The sequence below is a fragment of the Drosophila subpulchrella genome, chromosome X (genome assembly GCF_014743375.2).
Source record: "Drosophila subpulchrella strain 33 F10 #4 breed RU33 chromosome X, RU_Dsub_v1.1 Primary Assembly, whole genome shotgun sequence".
NCBI lineage: Eukaryota > Metazoa > Arthropoda > Insecta > Diptera > Drosophilidae > Drosophila > Drosophila subpulchrella.
In genome coordinates, this window is record NC_050613.1 from 25,236,969 (window position 1) to 25,254,899 (window position 17,931).

General features: G+C 39.2%; 5 protein-coding genes across 5 annotated transcripts; 3 read left to right on the plus strand and 2 right to left on the minus strand.

Annotated features, from left to right (window-relative positions):
- Positions 1–7,861: 7,861 nt before the first annotated feature.
- On the minus strand, positions 7,862–9,448 carry LOC119558137. Its single transcript, XM_037871370.1, has 2 exons — positions 9,407–9,448; positions 7,862–8,763 (listed from the first exon to the last, which is right to left on the minus strand). The coding sequence occupies exons 1-2, from the start codon at positions 9,446–9,448 to the stop codon at positions 8,026–8,028; spliced, it is 780 nt and encodes a 259-aa protein (XP_037727298.1). The 3' UTR covers positions 7,862–8,025.
- Positions 9,449–10,982: 1,534 nt separating this feature from the next.
- On the plus strand, positions 10,983–11,741 carry LOC119558138. Its single transcript, XM_037871371.1, has one exon. It carries the CDS (start codon positions 11,009–11,011, stop codon positions 11,675–11,677), a length of 669 nt encoding a protein of 222 aa, XP_037727299.1. The 5' UTR covers positions 10,983–11,008; the 3' UTR covers positions 11,678–11,741.
- A 448-nt stretch (positions 11,742–12,189) lies between these two features.
- LOC119558135 (neuferricin homolog) lies at positions 12,190–13,243 on the plus strand. The gene has a single exon (XM_037871368.1). The coding sequence runs from the start codon at positions 12,223–12,225 to the stop codon at positions 13,084–13,086; it is 864 nt and encodes a 287-aa protein (XP_037727296.1). The 5' UTR covers positions 12,190–12,222; the 3' UTR covers positions 13,087–13,243.
- A 546-nt stretch (positions 13,244–13,789) lies between these two features.
- Positions 13,790–15,283, plus strand: LOC119558140 (COMM domain-containing protein 3). The gene is made up of 2 exons (XM_037871372.1): positions 13,790–14,066; positions 14,129–15,283. Exons 1-2 carry the CDS (start codon positions 13,895–13,897, stop codon positions 14,590–14,592), a joined length of 636 nt encoding a protein of 211 aa, XP_037727300.1. The 5' UTR covers positions 13,790–13,894; the 3' UTR covers positions 14,593–15,283.
- Positions 14,606–16,508, minus strand: LOC119558136. The gene is made up of 3 exons (XM_037871369.1): positions 16,303–16,508; positions 15,677–16,221; positions 14,606–15,067 (listed from the first exon to the last, which is right to left on the minus strand). Exons 2-3 carry the CDS (start codon positions 16,202–16,204, stop codon positions 14,765–14,767), a joined length of 831 nt encoding a protein of 276 aa, XP_037727297.1. The 5' UTR covers positions 16,205–16,221; positions 16,303–16,508; the 3' UTR covers positions 14,606–14,764.
- Positions 16,509–17,931: the final 1,423 nt, after the last annotated feature.

Below are 17,931 nucleotides of genomic sequence, written 5' to 3' on the forward strand. Positions count from 1 at the left end.
CACATCTAACCCTTGTGACCTTCGACCTTCTCACTTGACTCTGATTTGTGCTAGGTAAACTTTACACATACAATATACATAATATATATATATATAGCGAACGGGAAGGCGCAGATTTAAACTATTTACATACTTATAACTATGTGAACTACAGAAACCAACTTATACCATTTTTGCTGACTGTACTCCTTAGGCTTTTTACACCTTTTACCATTTTACTCGCAAATGGCAGACTATTTAACGAACGATAAGTAAACTCTTGCATGCCACACACTCAACTCAACTCAACTCGAATCTACTCAAAACTCAAAACACAAGACACTCTAGACCTAATCCAGGCAGAGATATATGTATATTCGGATATGGTAGATGACATATGATATGATATATGATTCCCTGATGGCACCCTATACATAAATGCCTCGAGAATAAGTTTCAATTGTTGCTGTCCCGGGATCAGAATCAGGATCAGATCGGGTCCATCTATATGGATCCGATCCAATAGCCCCCCCCCCCCCCCCCCACAACTCCATTGCCCCTTCAGAGAAACCCCCTCCCGCCTGTGATAGTCTTAAATCAATGATATAACTAATTTATTTGATTTTGGAAACCCCTTCTCTTGATTAGTTTTGGCGCGCGTGTGTGTGTTTGGCTTTGATATGCTTTACATACGTATTAAATAATTTTTAAAATATACAAATTAGCGTTTACAAATATTATACAAATTTTGAGAATTTAATGAAGAGAGTAAAAGAAATAATGACAATATTCATTTGTTGAGCCGAAATCCCCAAAAAAAACCTAGATATATCCCTCTGTTGCGTTTAATAAATTGTTTCAGCTATTTTTTTTTACATTAGTTAAAAACAAATGCTATTTTGAACTCAAAATTCAGACGAAAAAAAAACCTTAACATATCTTTTTGTTACGTTACTTAAATTAACAATGTACTTGTTTGAGCAATTTGTTCGCTATAGTTCAAAACTAGATACAAAAATTGCTAGGTAAACATTTTTTGGTGACCCCGAATAGGCAACATTAAAAATAAACGTTAGACATATCCTTGTTTTTTTATTCAATTAATTGGCAAAATAGTTAAAGATATTTTTGAAATGGTTTTTAAAACGCCACCTGCTTGTGACCCCGTTAACTGAGTTTGGTGACCCCGATATCCCTACAGCAAAGGAATAACGAATACACACATGCATACACTGAGCGAACTTTTGAACCAATTATACAATAAAGCATTATAAGAACATATATAGCATTCTAAATGGTAACTGTACCTTTAACGAAACTCAATCGACGGATAAACTATGGAGTATTGATTTGGATTCTGATTTGGATTTGAATTTCGATTCACTCTTTCAGCAATCTTCATCGAATATCGATTTTCGAGCTGACAATATTTTATTGAATATTGTGCCATGAAGCGAGTGAACTATATTCAATTGAATTTTTAGCATTGAGCAATCCCCCTAGAGAAATCCTGATTTTGTAATTTTTTTGCAAAAATGGTTTCATTTAACAATTATATCTACACACACCATTTTAAGGCAAAAAGTCTCTACAGATATTTTTGTATATTTAACAAGCACGTGAGAAATTCAAAGAGTCCCCCTAAGAAATTTGGTCCGAATTTTTTCAGGCAGCAAAACCAAAACCATGACAAATGAATTGTATTATCAAGGAACGATATATATATATAAATATATATATATATATACATAAATAGTGTGTGTAATAACTAGAATCACATAATTCCATCCACTTTTGATATTTTAACAAATGATAAAACAAAAAAGAAAACGAGCAAAAAGAAAAAAAATATTTATTAACTTGATGAAGCATCTTAAGTGTTTGAATGTTGTCTTATAAAAATAACAAAAACAAATTATATGAAAATATATTATATATACGGGATATGTAAATTAAGGGCGTGTCATTCCTACAACAACAAGAAGAAAACACAATAAATACGATCGAAAGGAGGAGGAAAGTAGGATGGAAAGTAGGATGTGGGTAGAATAAACATTTATTTCGTTGTGCTTTTTACACGAAAATGTTGAAAGTCTTTTCCCCATCCCCAAGGGTTCAATCGATTTTTCTAAGGCCTGGTACAAAAGTTTCTATACATAGGGCTCAACCTCCTAGGCACCGCACCCTCCAACACTCGCCCAATAATTATCGAACACCCCCCAAGCCGGGGATACTTTCTGCCTCCCCGCGAAGGACGAAGCTTCACACACTCACTCACTTGGATATTTATATACATATATATATATACGTATGACTATATAACATAGTGGCACCAAGAAATATGTAATGTCTTATTGTAGAAAACGGTTATTGATATTTACACATCAAGAAGAAAGTGGGAAAAAACCAACAAAAAACCAACAAAAAAAACCAACAAAAAAACCACAAAAAAATAATTAAATAAAAAAATATACTTACCTATGTAAGAATGCTTTAAATTATACTCAGAACAAAATATATACAATATACACTTATATATATTTACGAGATACGAGATAGGAGAAACCGAAATCAGTTAGGAACCTTTTTCTAGAATGTTATGTCTTCCCTTTGAATCAATTAAGCAACAAAGCAAGAAAACAACAAAATGATAGATACAATTGATCGAAACCGCTTGACCAAAACTATAGTAAAACCAAAAGCAATTGAGAGGTAAATCAAAGCTTCGAGGAACCGAAAACCTAAGAGTTAACTTTAGCACTGCAGCAGCCAAACCAAAAACAAACAAAAAAAAAATAAATAAATAAAAAATAAATAAGAACAAGAAAACGTTGACAAGCTACAATAAGATGAGAAAGTTATAGAAAGTTCTCCTTTTGACAACTCCAACCTAAAAAAAAAACTCACGCAGAACAACCTGTTTCAGCCAGCCACAAATTTACCTACGTACTAAACTTGGTAACTAAACTAAAACCAAACCGAAACTACAACTACAACTAACGGTACTTATAGACCCTAAACTTAAACTATAGTTTGCAGCAATTCAACTCGAACTACAACTCAACTCAACTCAACTCAACTCAAGACACTACCTATAAGCATTGGACCCCAGGGTTCCATCATCTGTTGATCGTTTTTCGTTTACCACGAGCGGAGCATCGTGATTCTAATTATGTATAATTATTATATCCAACTAATGACGTAACAAATTTGACAAATTATATATACACACACATATGCCTATATGTATACATACCTTTAAAGAGTATAACAACAAAAAAACAACAACAAATGAAAAATGAAAAATGAAAAACGAAAGTGAAATATGTAAATGAGGAAAATCGCAGACTACTCAGTGCAACAGATAAGACTAGAAATTGATTACCTGAACCTTGAGAACAAAAGCTTGAGTTTTCTTTTACTTTACACAAAACGAACAAAGAATAAGGAAAATCGATAGGAGCGAATCAATTACAGAAGCAATAACAATTGACAGAATCGAGAATTCGATAATTCGAGATATCGAGATACAATTTTTACCCAACAAATCAGCAATAAATTCAAGAAATCAGTCAACAGATTAGATATATTACTCGCATACACATCTAGAATCCTTGCCAGAAATCCGATAAGTATAAAGTTCATACTTCCAATTTTCTCCTTTTATTCGGTAAATAGTTCAGGGATTACGGGAAGAGAACAATTAGTGGAGAATTATGTCGGTTTCCGAACAATTTCTAAATAGTTTCGGTAAGCTTTTTAGGCACTCGCGGAAAAATGGTCCTACTTTTTCAAAAGTTATGTTGAAAAAACTATATATAACAAAATGAATATTCATTATAATGGATTTTTAGAATACTTTTTAGTGATCCTAAGTGATTTCGATTTTTGTTTTAACTACATTTATTTACATAAAGTCTTAATACTTTTATTCTGAGTGTAGCACCCGTAGAGCAATTTTCACTCGGCTTTTTATGGACACCGGTATCTGTCCCCTTGCTTCCCCTCCAACTTCTTTACATGGTTGTGAACGAAAAAAGGGATAACAAGTTAGACCAATTTCCTCAATTTTTAATTTTGATCTCAGCCAACTCGGTCGCACTTAACCGTAGGACACTCTAAAAACTAAAAAAAAACTAAAAAACGAGAAAACAAAACAATTGTTAGGAATTCGATTCGTGTGCCCTCCTTTAATGTCTTGTACTTGTAACCAATGATCATAATTATACACATATATCGACTATATTTACAAGCAACAATAACCGAAACCAATTGTATTGTAGTGCTAAAAACGGATGTAGGGATGCGAAACAATTTTCGAGGACGCGGATATGTCTTAGATACTTTGCTCATTGAGTTCTTATCGCGTAAGTGTAGCAGAAACCAAATATTTAAACCTAAATATAGCTAATTGTGTGTATTTACATATTAAAGTTTACAACAAGCAAGCGACAGAGAGATAGAAAAAGATAGAACGAGGGGGAGAGTTATGTCCTGTAGAATTTTTGAAAGCGTTTTCGTATTCAAACCAACAACACAAATTATGGCCTAAATATGAAACTAGAACAAAATATATACCTTTATGTATACATATGAATTGTACTTCAAATTATGTCTAAAGCAAGCAACAACAACAACAACAACAATTACAAGTGTCTGTATTTTTTTTAAGCAAATGAAATAAGATTAAAACCCATTGCAATCAGGTACTGAAATCAAAATTTTTGTAAATTATATAAAAAGCAAGGAAAGGTTTTCGCCGAAGGGATAAAAAAAAACTAGAAAAAACAAAACACAATATCAGAGGATATTATGATATATGGTTTATAGGAACTAGGGTTAAAAAAAAGTGGGGAGTATTCGATCCTCATTCGTCTATTCGAACATTCTGTAGCATACTTAGCAGGGCAGAAACAGAAACGGAAATCACGACACAAGGAAAACCCAAAACACTCATATTTAAATACGTACAGCTAAATATACTAATCTAGTTGTAACATAATGTCACTAAGTAGATGCGAAATCGGAGGAAAATCGATGGCGAAGATGAAAAATTGTCCAGACGTTCAACGAAACCAAATGCAATATTTAATTATACAACAAACTAACATAACAAACAAGCGAGTAATATATATATAAATATATTTTACAATTGATTTATATAACGTATAAGTAAATGCCACATCATTTTCGTGTAAAGCCTATTGAATTGTTTGTTAAACATTTTTTGAAACATTTTCTTTACGAAATAAAAATAAAAACAAAAAATAAAAATGGGCAAAAATACAAAAAAAAAAAACCCAGCTCACACAAAGTTACGCCAAAAATAAAACAAAGGAAAATCAGAACAAAAAAAATTTATATACATTTATCGAAGGAAAGATATATACAAGAAAGATACATTTTAGTGATTATTATAAGCAAAGACCAAAATGAAATATTACATTTTTGAAAATAATAACTCGAATGTGGAGGAAATGACATCAACACTTAAATAAACCCAACCAAACTAACAACAAATAGCCTTAACGACACTCGATTTGTCAAAGATCTCGAAAACTTTTTATATTTTGCGTTGTACTTGCCCCTTTGTTGTTTAAAATACGATCTAATACGAAATTGAAATTGAAGTTGACGAGTAACGAACATATTTTTACGAAACAAAACCGAAGAAATAAAAAAATACTAAAACTAAAATGCATAACGCTTCCGACAATAAGCTTTGGCCACACTATTGTAATAATAATATTGAATTGAAAAACGGTAGAAATGGGAAAATCGAAGATGCAATCGCAAATGCATGGAGTTTTTGCACTAACGAACGAAAACGGAAAACGGAATTTCAACGCCCAATGACAAAATAGAAAACCAAAATCTTTGCCCAATTTAGTCTACAGATATATAGATAAAATACCTATGTACTTATGTAGTAGCCTTGTTCTACTCTATATATTTTTAAACGGAGTTGTATTGCAGAATCAGCAAAGCAAATGTATTTTCATGACACGCATTTGAAGCGAACATATCAAAACCGAATACCGAATACGAAAATACGAAATTATCTAGAAATTACCGATGCCGTTTACCGATTACCGATTACCGATTGGATGTTATCTTATCGATTAGCCCCTAAAGCGAAGAACTACGAAAATAACCTCATATTTGGAAGCTGGCAGATAAACTAGGTTCGGGTAGGTGTCTTGAAAAAATATTCGCAAAAGGAAAAAAGCAAAAAAAAAACGAGTTCTTAAGCTGTTTCATCATTTATTATTGAAAAATATTTACAAGCGCATTTAGGACGCGAAATGTGAAGAATAATATGCAATTGAAGCCATAACAAGAGAAAAATACCAAAAATGATCTACCAGTTATACCAAATCGAATGGAAGATGATAAAAAAAAAAATATAAAAGAAAAAAAACACAAAACTGAATCTAAATTAAGCATAAATATTTTTTGCTGTGTCTTAGTCCATGTGTCGTAACGAATTTATTGAACTAAATATTATACATTATTAAAATTAAAAAAAACAAAACTAAAACTAAACAAAATATCTTAAAATTTTTTGTTTTAAACGAATAAAATGCAGGCAAAGAAACAAAATTTCTACAAAATTAAGCACAAATTTTTTCAGAAAAAAAAACCAACAAAAAAATGAGAAAATACTAAGAAAATTGCCTTTTACTTATATTTTATTTTCTACTATAAAGAATTGAATTATTAATAATATACAACACGCTGAATTCATTAAAGCATAAAAGCGCGCCTAAAAACATCTGTGACTAATAAACAACATACATATATAACTAAAAAAAATCAGAGAAAATCCCGAAAACTGCGAAATGAAAATGTAAAACTCCAATAAAGTAATGAAGGTCGGATGGTAAAAATTGTTGAGCAACATATGGCAAATACATACATATACTAGCTACAGTTTAACTAATTATTGATAATGGTACATACATTCTACATATGTACAGCTGACACCCACACCCACACACCCACACACCCATACACCCACACACACACTCCCACACAGACATATACATATACAGATATACCAGTACATGCAAACCTAGTTGTACTTGTATGCGGCATCATACTTGAGTAGAACAAACAATTTATACATTAGTATTTATGTAACAAGCTACTTTTACTCACATGCCAGTGTGCATAGTATAAAGTATATTATATAGTACGATATATACACAAATATATAGACGACATTTGACGACCGTAAGCCCGAACACAGCAATTTACTTATATAACAAACCAAACAACCAAGTTTCTTTCAAAAAACAAAATGCAAATTTTTGGTACGAAGAGAACGACAATTATGAAATAAAGGCAAGTGGATGGGTAGATAAGAGGAGGTGAAGCATATGAAGATGGAGAAAAACCCATGAAATACAATATATATACACTTATTTAAAATATTTAACAAAAACAAAAACAAACGATTTATATATATATATATATATACATACCACTAAATAGTTTAAATGTTTATTTATTGTATTTGAACAAGATGAACGATAATGAAACCAAATTTAAATAAAACTAATAACTCAAAAAACCAATGAAGAGCATTTTTTAATCGCAGTGGGGAGTGTATGATTTTTTATTTAATTTTTTCTTTATGTGTATCTTTGGTTTTAGGTATTCGTTAATGATAATCACATCAAAATATACTCATTAGCAATTTTTTTTAAAATTTTTTGAGTTATAAATGATTTTAAATACTTTTATAAAATGATGTATTGAAAACGGGGGGATCTATGGACAGCAAAAATGGTTTGACATAGAAATCTTAACCGCAATTCTTTTATAATTTTTTATAGGTAATTGATATGTTGATAACTTGATTTGAGGCTTTATAAAAAATTTATTTTTGGTATATCCTTGGCAATTATCATTTAAAATTTCAGTGATGACATCTTGATTTAAGTGAAAAGCTTTGTTTTCGGCATACCCCTAGTGTTATTTTTCTCCAGTTCAGGCTGCATTATGAAACTGATTTAATATCAATTTTATAGGGCAGAGCCTTCAGTGGGCGGCACACGCGTCCAGGGCTTCGTTGAGCGCATCGAATCTCCGGATGGCATTCTGGGTGGCCTCGGTGGTGCAGGCGGTGGCATCGGTGGCCACGGCGGGCACGCTGTTCCGGAGTCCAATCAAATGGGCTATCGAACCCGGGGCCTTGCCGAGGAAGAGGGCGAGTTTGGCATAGAATTTAACTTCACAGGGTTTTTTCATTATGGCGCTGCTGTAGTTGTTGCACTTGCAATACAGCTTGTAGAGCTGATAGCTATCCACGGTCAGCTGGAGGACCGCCTTCTTGGTGTCCGTGACCAGTTCGATGGAGGTGACGGCAGCAACGTAGCCGCAATCCAGGAATTCCACGGTGGTGGAGGCCACCACATCGGCCGCATTGGTGGTCACATTGACGGCACACGAGCCGGCATCCTGGGCCCGCCTCTCGATATCCTCGGCCAGCTTCTCCAGCTCCCGGATGGGGTACAGGAAGATCTTCAGCAGCTGGCGCTCTGTCAGCCGAATGATGTCCTTGGCCAGGGCCTTCGATTCGTCAACGAAGAAGCTCAGCAGGCGGTTCACAAAGGCCAACTCATCCAGCTCCGCGTTGCCCATCTCCTGCAGCATTCCATCGTTCAGGTTGAGTCCCAAATCCAGGTCGAAGTTCAAGTCCAGGTCCAGGCCAAGTTCCTTGACCAGTTCCTGCAGAGAGGCGGAGTCATGGGCCTCCTTGAAGGGCACTGCCGAAACCTGTTTTCAGGAAAAAGACAATTACTCATAGGTACTTAAGAATTAAAGATCCCAAACCCTTTAGCTTAAAGGTTATTATTCAGTTTTTCTAAATATATCAAGTCACATTAGTCATACGCAGTGTTGACCAACAAATCTCATTTGCAACTAGATATGTTTATAAATTTTTATATTACATTTACATTTAATAAATTTACTAATAAATTATATTTATTTTTTTTATATTTATTGAGTTTTAAAATTGATTTTGAAATATATTTAGTTACATTAATCATTCGCAGTGTTGACCTACAAGGCTTATTTATAAGTTTTAATATTTTTCTACATTTATTTGCCGAATTGAATAATTTTATATGATTTAGCACTATTAGAAAAGTATGCACCAATCCAAGGAAAAAATTTAGGCGTTTGCAATAAGCTTTTACCGAATTTTAGCTTAAACGTATCACTCATACGCACTGTAGTCTCATTTGAGGAACAAGCAATTTAGTATATATTTTATACATATTATTTTGGTACGCACGCACGTATATTGTAAACTTAAAAAAATGCTATATGTTTGATATAATCCTGGTTTATTTTAAGAACCCCTATATTTATCAATAGGTTTTTATTTGGTTACTCCAGTTAGCGATCTACTCACAGCTGCCAAAGCTAAGGCCAACACTAGAATAATACTCCTCATGGTTGATTGGGTTTTGCTGGGATCTCGCTGGGGAGCCACCTTATATACATGAACGGAGTCCAGATCCAGATTGCCATATCGGTGGCCATACCCCCAGTTAATTAAAATATTCAAGAGCCTTTTTATCGGCTAATTGGTTTATTTCCCATTATTTGACTTTGTCTTACTTTAATCGAAATAATTTCAGTCTGTCTTTTTTTCTCCAATCGTCCAGAGAAAAAGGCAGAAATGAGTAGTAAGTCTTTAGATAAGGTCGAAAATATAATATTTTCCTGTGCGTCGAGCGATAGGAAACACATCTATTACTGGATTTGCCACTTGAAAATCGCTCTAATCGTTTAATCTAAATAATACCTTAATTATAGAAGATAATGTCATATAATTTATGGCTCTGCTCATGCCCTCGATTAAAAGTCATAGAAAACAGTGGCAAGTCAATCTATGAAATCACTCGAGACATCAGACACACACGCGTTATGTTATTGGGTATTTCTGTTTTTGAGGGTTCCTTTGTTATTATTCGGGGAATCGCATAAATAATGAGTGGATTTCAGACAAAAACAGCCCTACTTTCAATAGTAACTTGCTCAAAATGGGGCGCAAGGCTGAAAGACCGACTGTTTTGAGCAGCTAGCAACCTAGCCTTCCGATCCCCATCACTTTTCGGGAAATTAATTTTTTGACTAAATTTCACATTTTTTATAACATCGTCTATTTTTGCGAAAATCGGTCAAAAATTAAAGGTTCCGGATTTGAATGCCAATCGATTGGGAATTTAATTACGAGCTCAACGAGGTATGACATTCTCTATTCTGACCCTATTTCGCAAAATGATTGCCAAAAAACCTAGTTTGTTTGGGTCAAAAAATAGGTAAAAGGATTTCAGGAAAAAATACCATTATTTTTTGTAGTTTTTCAGTCGTAACTTGGTCAAAACAAGGCGCACAGCTAAAAGACTAACTGTTTTGAGCAGCTAACAGCCTAGGCTACCGATCCCCTTCACATTCCGGAAAATCTATTTTTTGACTAAATTTCACATTTTTCATAAGGGGTAACATCGTCTATTTTTGCGAAAATCGATCAAAAATTAAAGTTTCCGGATTTGAATGCCAATCGGTTGGCAATTTAATTACGAGCTCAGCGAGGTATGATATTCCCAGTGCCGACTTTTTTTTAGCAAAATTATTGGGATATATTGAAGAAAAATATGCTTACAAAATTGTAAAATTAAAGAATTTGTATAAATTCAATTTTTATTTCTAGATAACTCTTTCCTTAACATGCATGATGTTTACGATGGCTTTTTGTGATTGTGCGACTCGGCCAATTTTAATCTAAATCCAAATACGGGAACTCTATGAATAGAAGGTTGAATGTAAAGTTCACTAATCAAAAAAAGCCATGAATGATTTACAATGGAGGCTATACATTTATGGCCAGCAATCCAGATTACCGGACCGTCTACGAATAATCCGTTTCTGGATGCCCGGGTATAAATACGATTTTAATTTGTCAAAGTCAGCAGTAGCAGTTGCAAATCTGTAGAAATCAGTAGAAATCATGAGGACCGCCGCCGTCATTATCCTGACCCTTTTCGTGGCCAGCGGATGGGCCCAGCCGCTGGAGCTTCCCGGCCAGCTTCCCGCCCAGCTGGACGCCGAGGTGCACAGCGTGGTGGACGAGATGACCGAGATTGGCAAGTCCACCGGCTTGGCCCTGATCCAGCAGTACGATGAGATCGTCCGGGAGCCGCAGCAGGAGCTGGAGGCTGCCCTCGACCAGGTGGAGTCGCGTCGCCAGGAGAGTCCCGAGTGCGTTGCCGCCGAGGATGAGCAGATCGCCCGCATTGTGGATGCCGCCCATGAGGAGTTGCACTCCTGCGGCATTGTTGCCGCCCAGACATCCGCCGAAATCGCCACCGATGTGAGCGCCGCCACCCAGCAGTTGGTCTATGGGGGCTACAACGTGGCCAGCACCTACAACAAGTGCCAGAGCTACAAGAACTCCGTCCTCAAGAAGAGCTGCATGACCAAGTTCTACGTCCAGGCCACCCTCTATCTGGTCAGTGCCCGCTCCTCCGTCAAGACCATCAAGAAGTCCACCAGCGAGCGCATCCCCGCCGTCTTCGTCGACGGCAACGCCTGCACCCACTCCGCATCCTCGCAGGCGGTGCTCGGCCTCCAGGAGGTCAGCAGCCACATCGACGCCTGTGTCTCCCGACGCCGCTAGGTCATGCACCAAGTCAGCTAATTGTTTAACGCTAATAAAAATTATGGATATTCTGTGCAAAAAATTGATTGGTCCTATTTTTGTGGTTTCTTAAAAAGTTCTAGTCAAGTCACAGTCGAAATATAAATCGTCAAGGACTCAGAAAATATTTTTCTATAAAATATGTAAATTTACAGCTTCTCTTGTTATCTGTTATTTTAGAAAAAAATTACTAACATATAAAAAATTCCCATTAATTTGTTACTTTATGATCCGTTCAATCTTTTTTCACAGTCTAAGAAGAATTATGGAAGAGGATTATGAAGAAAGGATCTAAAAGTTTGAGAAAAGCTGCTTTTCTAAATCATGAAATTAACTAGAATTTAAAAAAAAGTCTGGAGATAAGTAAATAAGGTCTACTAAATGGTCTTTTCCATTCAATAAATTTCAATTTTAAAAATTCAAACCGGTTTGCCGTTCTTTTTGCACGACATGGTCACACTTTTCACTTACGAGCGAAAACTGCAGGCGGAACCAGTTCCGGTTCCGGGCTGGGAAAGTAAAAGATGTTTGGATTGCTGCGACACCTGTTCAAATTGCAGTTTCTCTTCGTAGTGGCCGCCGTCTTGGCTGGAGTTTACCGCACAGAGATCAGGCAGTTCCTGCGGCGGCACACGGACGACTACCTGGACACGGCTGGCCGAGATGCAGGCGTTCCGGTGGCCTTCCAGACCACCGGTGACGAAGTTGGCACGCTCTTCACGCCGGCTGAGTTGGCGCAGTTCAATGGCGATGAGGGTCGTCCCCTGTACCTTGCCCTCCTGGGCTCCGTCTTCGATGTGAGCCGCGGCATCAAGCATTACGGATCCGGCTGCAGCTACAACTTCTTTGTGGGCCGCGACGCCTCTGTGTCCTTCATTTCCGGCGACTTCGAGTCCTACGATCCGGAAACGTCCGACGATGTGCTGACCCTGAAGCCAGACGATTTGATTGGACTTGCCGGTTGGCGGGACTTCTATCAGAAAGACTACGTCTACAAGGGCCGGCTGGTGGGGCGCTTCTACGATGCAACTGGTGCCCCCACCACCTATCATCACAAGTTCCTGGAGCTGCTGCAGCAGGCGCGGGACGCCAAGCGGCAGGTGGAGGAGCTGCGCGCCCGGTATCCCGGCTGCAACATCGAGTGGAGCGAGGAGCGGGGCACCCGCGTCTGGTGCACCAACACCAGCGGCGATGGCAAGGAGCGCTCCTGGATCGGTCATCCGCGCAAGCTTTACAGCCGCGGCAACAAGAGATTCCAGTGCGCCTGCGTGCCCGATTCGGAGTTGGACGAGATCGATGCGGCCGGCAGGACAGTCCACGGAGATGCCATGCTAAAGCCGTACGACAATTGCGAGCCCCGGGCGCAGGAGTGCTTCTATAGGGTGTAGCAGCTAGCCCAGGATCTGTAAATATCATATATTGCTTTTTTGTATTCCAGTTACCGAAAGGTAGCTTTGGTTGTTCGAGGTATCGCATCTTGGATTTCCCAAAATATTAATTTCCAAAACGAAAGATGTGCTGTTAATAAACACAAGTTCCGGTTCATTTCTGTTAGCTCTGCCAAGATTCCTGTTAAGTTGCCGTCCTGTTATTAGCAGTTCAATGTATTCAACTTCAGTCAACATTCAAATAAGTTTTGATGTTTTTCAAAAAAACTTATATTTAAATAAAAATTAAAAACGAATTTAACCAAATTTATATTTCAAATTTCATTATATTGGCATTTCAGCTTTATCGGTCTAATTTATAGATACTTTTACATTAGCCAAGTCAACATTCAAACAAGTTTTGATAATAAAATAAATAACTTGTATAATTAAAAAAGTACTCTATTTAAAATATCCTCAGAGGGCCTAACGATTCAAAACCTTTTTATAAAAGGAAATTATTTTACATGTAATTTTTCAATTCATCAAATAATTGTATTGCCTATGGTAACACAATTTGGTGTTTGAAATTTTAAAATTAAATTTCCTTTTTAAATATTCCTTGTTTACTGTAAAGAGCCTTCACTGTACTTAAGAGCTCTGAAGATTTTGCCTCTGTTAAAGGTTGCTGTTAAGTGAGCCAAGCGTGCTGTTAAGTGAACCAAGCGTGCTGTTAGGCGCATTTCTTGTTTACAACCGAATAAATTTCTTGGTCCCCGTATATTTTATCCTTACTTCGCGAGGCCTTAAAGGATATAGGCTGCCACACATGGCTACGTCGCCGGAAAAGTCCCCCGCCCTGGATGCGGACCCTGAGCCCAGCGGCCTGCTCTCCGCCACCGTGGTGGCCGGCCTCAGGAACCTGGGAGGCATCATCTCGCCTCCGCTGACCAAGCTGCTCATTGCGAACTCTTTGAAACTGACCCTACATCCGGATGCCAGTGAGTTGGAAACGGGGAAGACACCATATCCCATGGCCTAACCAATGCCCACCATCCCACAGCCATTGCTCCCGTTCCCGAGCTCTATGCCAGCAATGCCGCCTGCGCCAAACAGAGCGAGTACGCGGTGGTCACCCTCTACGCCCTGGCCACCAAGCACGGCTGGGACGGACTCCAGCTCCGCCAGCAGCTGGAGCAACTGGCCCTGGACGCCGGCACCGTCGACGAACTGAGTCGCGTGTTCGAGGATAGCCGCAAGGAGCTAATCCTTCGCCAGCTGCAGCTGGGCCACAGCTTCCCGCACATCACCGACATCCAGTGGCGCATTGTGTGCGACGTCAAGTCCTCCACCTCTGACTGCAGCACGGGCGTGGCCAACTTCCACATCAATCTGGGTAACTTCCGGCCGAGCAGCGGCGAGCGGGAGACCATCGTGGAGTTCATCTGCAACGCCGAGGAGCTGCAGTCGCTGATCAACCGCCTTAAGGAGATCGAGCGGCACTGCCACCAAATGGCCGTGGCCTAAAAAACACGCCCTCTTTCAACATTCTTATCGATTATATTTCGCACAGCATATATAACACCAGCATTTGTCGGCTATATACAGTGTCGGGAACAGAAAACCTAAACAGCTAACACAGTCATCATCACTAAAAGGCTTCAACTACATCTTAACTCCGATGGCTTCCGCATCCGCGTCATTGGGCCAACTTGCGTTGCGGCGGCACCAGCAACTCCACCAGCTGGTCGTAGTGATTCGGCGCCGTGCAGTAGATGGTGCCCGAGAAGTGGGTGCGATCGTTCTCCTCGGCAGCGATTACTGTGCAGTGGTTCTGCAGCGACAGCCGCATGTTGAGGCCCCGAAAGCGGTGATCCTGCTTGTACAGCTTGGCCCCGTCCCGCGGCAGGAAGTAGGGTCGTCCGCTGAAGGGGTTCAGGAAGTCCGCCCAGTAGCCCAGCGACAGCAGGCGATCGCTTATGTCCCGGGCAGCCAGCACAAACTGGAAGTATGGAGTTGTCATTAGTTGAATTGGATAGGGTTTACTTCTGTAGATCATAGCCTGGTCCCGGAACTATATTTTCTTGTTTCACGACTGTCATGTACTAGCATTCACAATGTTATAAATGAACTATACCATAAACAGTCCATCTTAGGTAGTATAAGTACAGGAGAGATCAGTTCTTAAACTCAAAAATAAATATGAATTACATCATAATACGAAAATCATTTTTGAATTTAGTATAAGATGCAGGTTTCCTAGTTAAATGGTATGATAAGGAGTGGCTTTGTTGATAATATACCTACTCCAGAACCAAATAGTCGTGTTTTACATCTGACATATTGTACTAATACTCGACAGTATATGAATAAACTTGATCAAAGGTCGTATAAGTACAGACAAAATCAATTCTCTAAATAGGAAATAACATAATTATATCTTAATCTAGTAATAGTTGCAGCAAGCTTTCTTTATATTATAGTAGTAGTAGTACTTAAGGTCAGCTACATATGTAGCTTTGAACTTGAGAAACTGGTTTAGTACAGAAAGGTGATCAAGGCTGTAACTAGACACATGCATATCTGACTAAACCGCATTCGGAATCCTCACCTTGGCGGCGCCCATTTCGATGTCGCCCTCGTAGCTGAGGACTAGCATGGTGATGGCCGAATCCCGCTGCGCCACGACGCGCACAGGGAATAGCTCCACCAGCGACTCCCGGATGAGCATGGGGCACTGGCAGCAGGCGAACTCCAGACGCGACTTGTCCGCATTGGCCTCCTTGAGGAAGTTGACCAGCTGGCCGAGCGGGGTGAGCAGGCCAACGGTGGTGGTGTCACCCTGCCAGGCGGGTCCTGTGGCATTGGGCAGGTAGAAGCGGTTGCTCCGGGCCGCGGTCAGTTCCCAGTTGGGTTCGCTCTCCAGGCTGTGGAGATCATCGTCGTCGTCGTGGTCCCGCGACCTGGAGACCGTCTTGAAGGGTTCGCCGGCATCCGAGGGAGGTCCATTCCGCTTCGAGTACCCGGCCACTGGGACCACAGTGCCGAGGAGTCCGCGCAGAGGCGTCAGTCTGTTGGGTGAACCATTTCCCGAGGCGGGGCTGAAGGTGCCCAGTACGCGACTCAAAGAGCGCGACATTATTATATCATAGGCTTCTGCAAATGCGTAGAATCCGCTGGCAATTGGTGCTATTTCGGATGCGATGCGATGGTATCCAAGGTAACCGAAACACTCACCCTCTCTGTCGGCTGGAGGAGCTGTGCTCTGTCTGGGGGCGTTCAAAGATAGTCCTGGGTTCCGAACACCTTTTGAATTTTACGTGGAATTTTGTTCGAGTTTTTACTACCAGCTTTTGACTAAACCTATTTTGGTTGCCACAATCCAACGGCTGCTGCTTAATTTCTACGCAGTTCCGTTTTTCCTAAACTTTTCAGTATCGACCAACAGCTGATTGGAAGCGATAGTATCGCTTAAGCTCAGGGATGGAGAAATCGTATACTTATTTTTAAATATCAGGGCTAATTTTATAATTAAGTTCAACTAAACTATAATGTGAATTCCAAAATTATAGCCTAATGACCAAAAATGGCAAAAATTTAATGTTTACAGGCTTGAACGCAAATCGATTGGGAATTTAATTTCAAACTCAGCGAGGTACGGCATTCCATAATTTCTTGCAGTTTTTCAGTCGTAACTTGGTTCAAACAAAGCGCACAGCTGAAAGACCGACTGTTTTGAGCAGCTAACAACCTAGGCTTCCGATCCCCATCACAATCCGGGAAATTTATTATACCCGTTACTCGTAGAGTAAAAGGGTATACTAGATTCGTCGGAAAGTATGTAACAGGCAGAAGGAAGCGTTTCCGACCCCATAAAGTATATATATTCTTGATCAGGATCACTAGCCGAGTCGATCTAGCCATGTCCGTCTGTCCGTCTGTCCGTCTGTCCGTCTGTCCGTCTGTCCGTCTGTCCGGATGAACGCTGAGATCTTGGAAACTATGAGAGCTAGGCTATTGAGATTTGGCGAGCAGATTCCTGAGCTTCTTACGCAGCGCAAGTTTGTTTCAGTAGAGTGCCACGCCCACTCTAACGCCCACAAACCGCCCAAAACTGTGGCTTCTACAGTTTTGATGCTAGAGTAAAAATTTAAACTGAAATGAATTGTTCTCATCAATACCTATCGATTGACCCAAAAAAAAGTTTGCCACGCCCACTTTAACGCCCACAAACCGCCTACAAACTTCAAAAAATCGTAAATATGAACGCGGATATCTCGGAAACTATCAAAGATAGAGTATTGGGATTTCAGATTTAGATTCCGTAGCCTTGTACGCAGCGCAAGTTTGTTATGCGAATATGCCACGCCCACTCTAACGCCCACAAACCGCCCAAGCCTGTGGCGCCCACAATTTTTATGCTAGATTAAAAATTTTAACTGAAATGTATTGGTCTCGTCAATGCCTATCGATTGATCCAAAAAAAATTTGCCACGCCTACCCTAACGCCCACAATGCTTAAATCTGTCTTCCGCCGGTAGGTGGCGCATTTAAATCTCGCTTTGCTGCTTGCATATCTCCATTTCCCTTTGGTCCCTTTAGCTGAGTAACGGGTATCTGATAGTCGAGGTACTCGACTATAGCGTTCTTCCTTGTTTTTTGACTAAATTTCACATTTTTGATAAGGGGTAACATCGTCTATTTTTGCGAAAATCGGTCAAAAATTAAAGTTTCCGGGTTGAAATGCCAGTCGATTGGGAATTTTATTACGAGCTCAACGAGGTATGGCATTCCATATTCCGACTTTATTTCGCAAAGTTATTGCCAAAAAACCTAGTTTGTTTTGGTCAAAAAATAGGTAGAAGG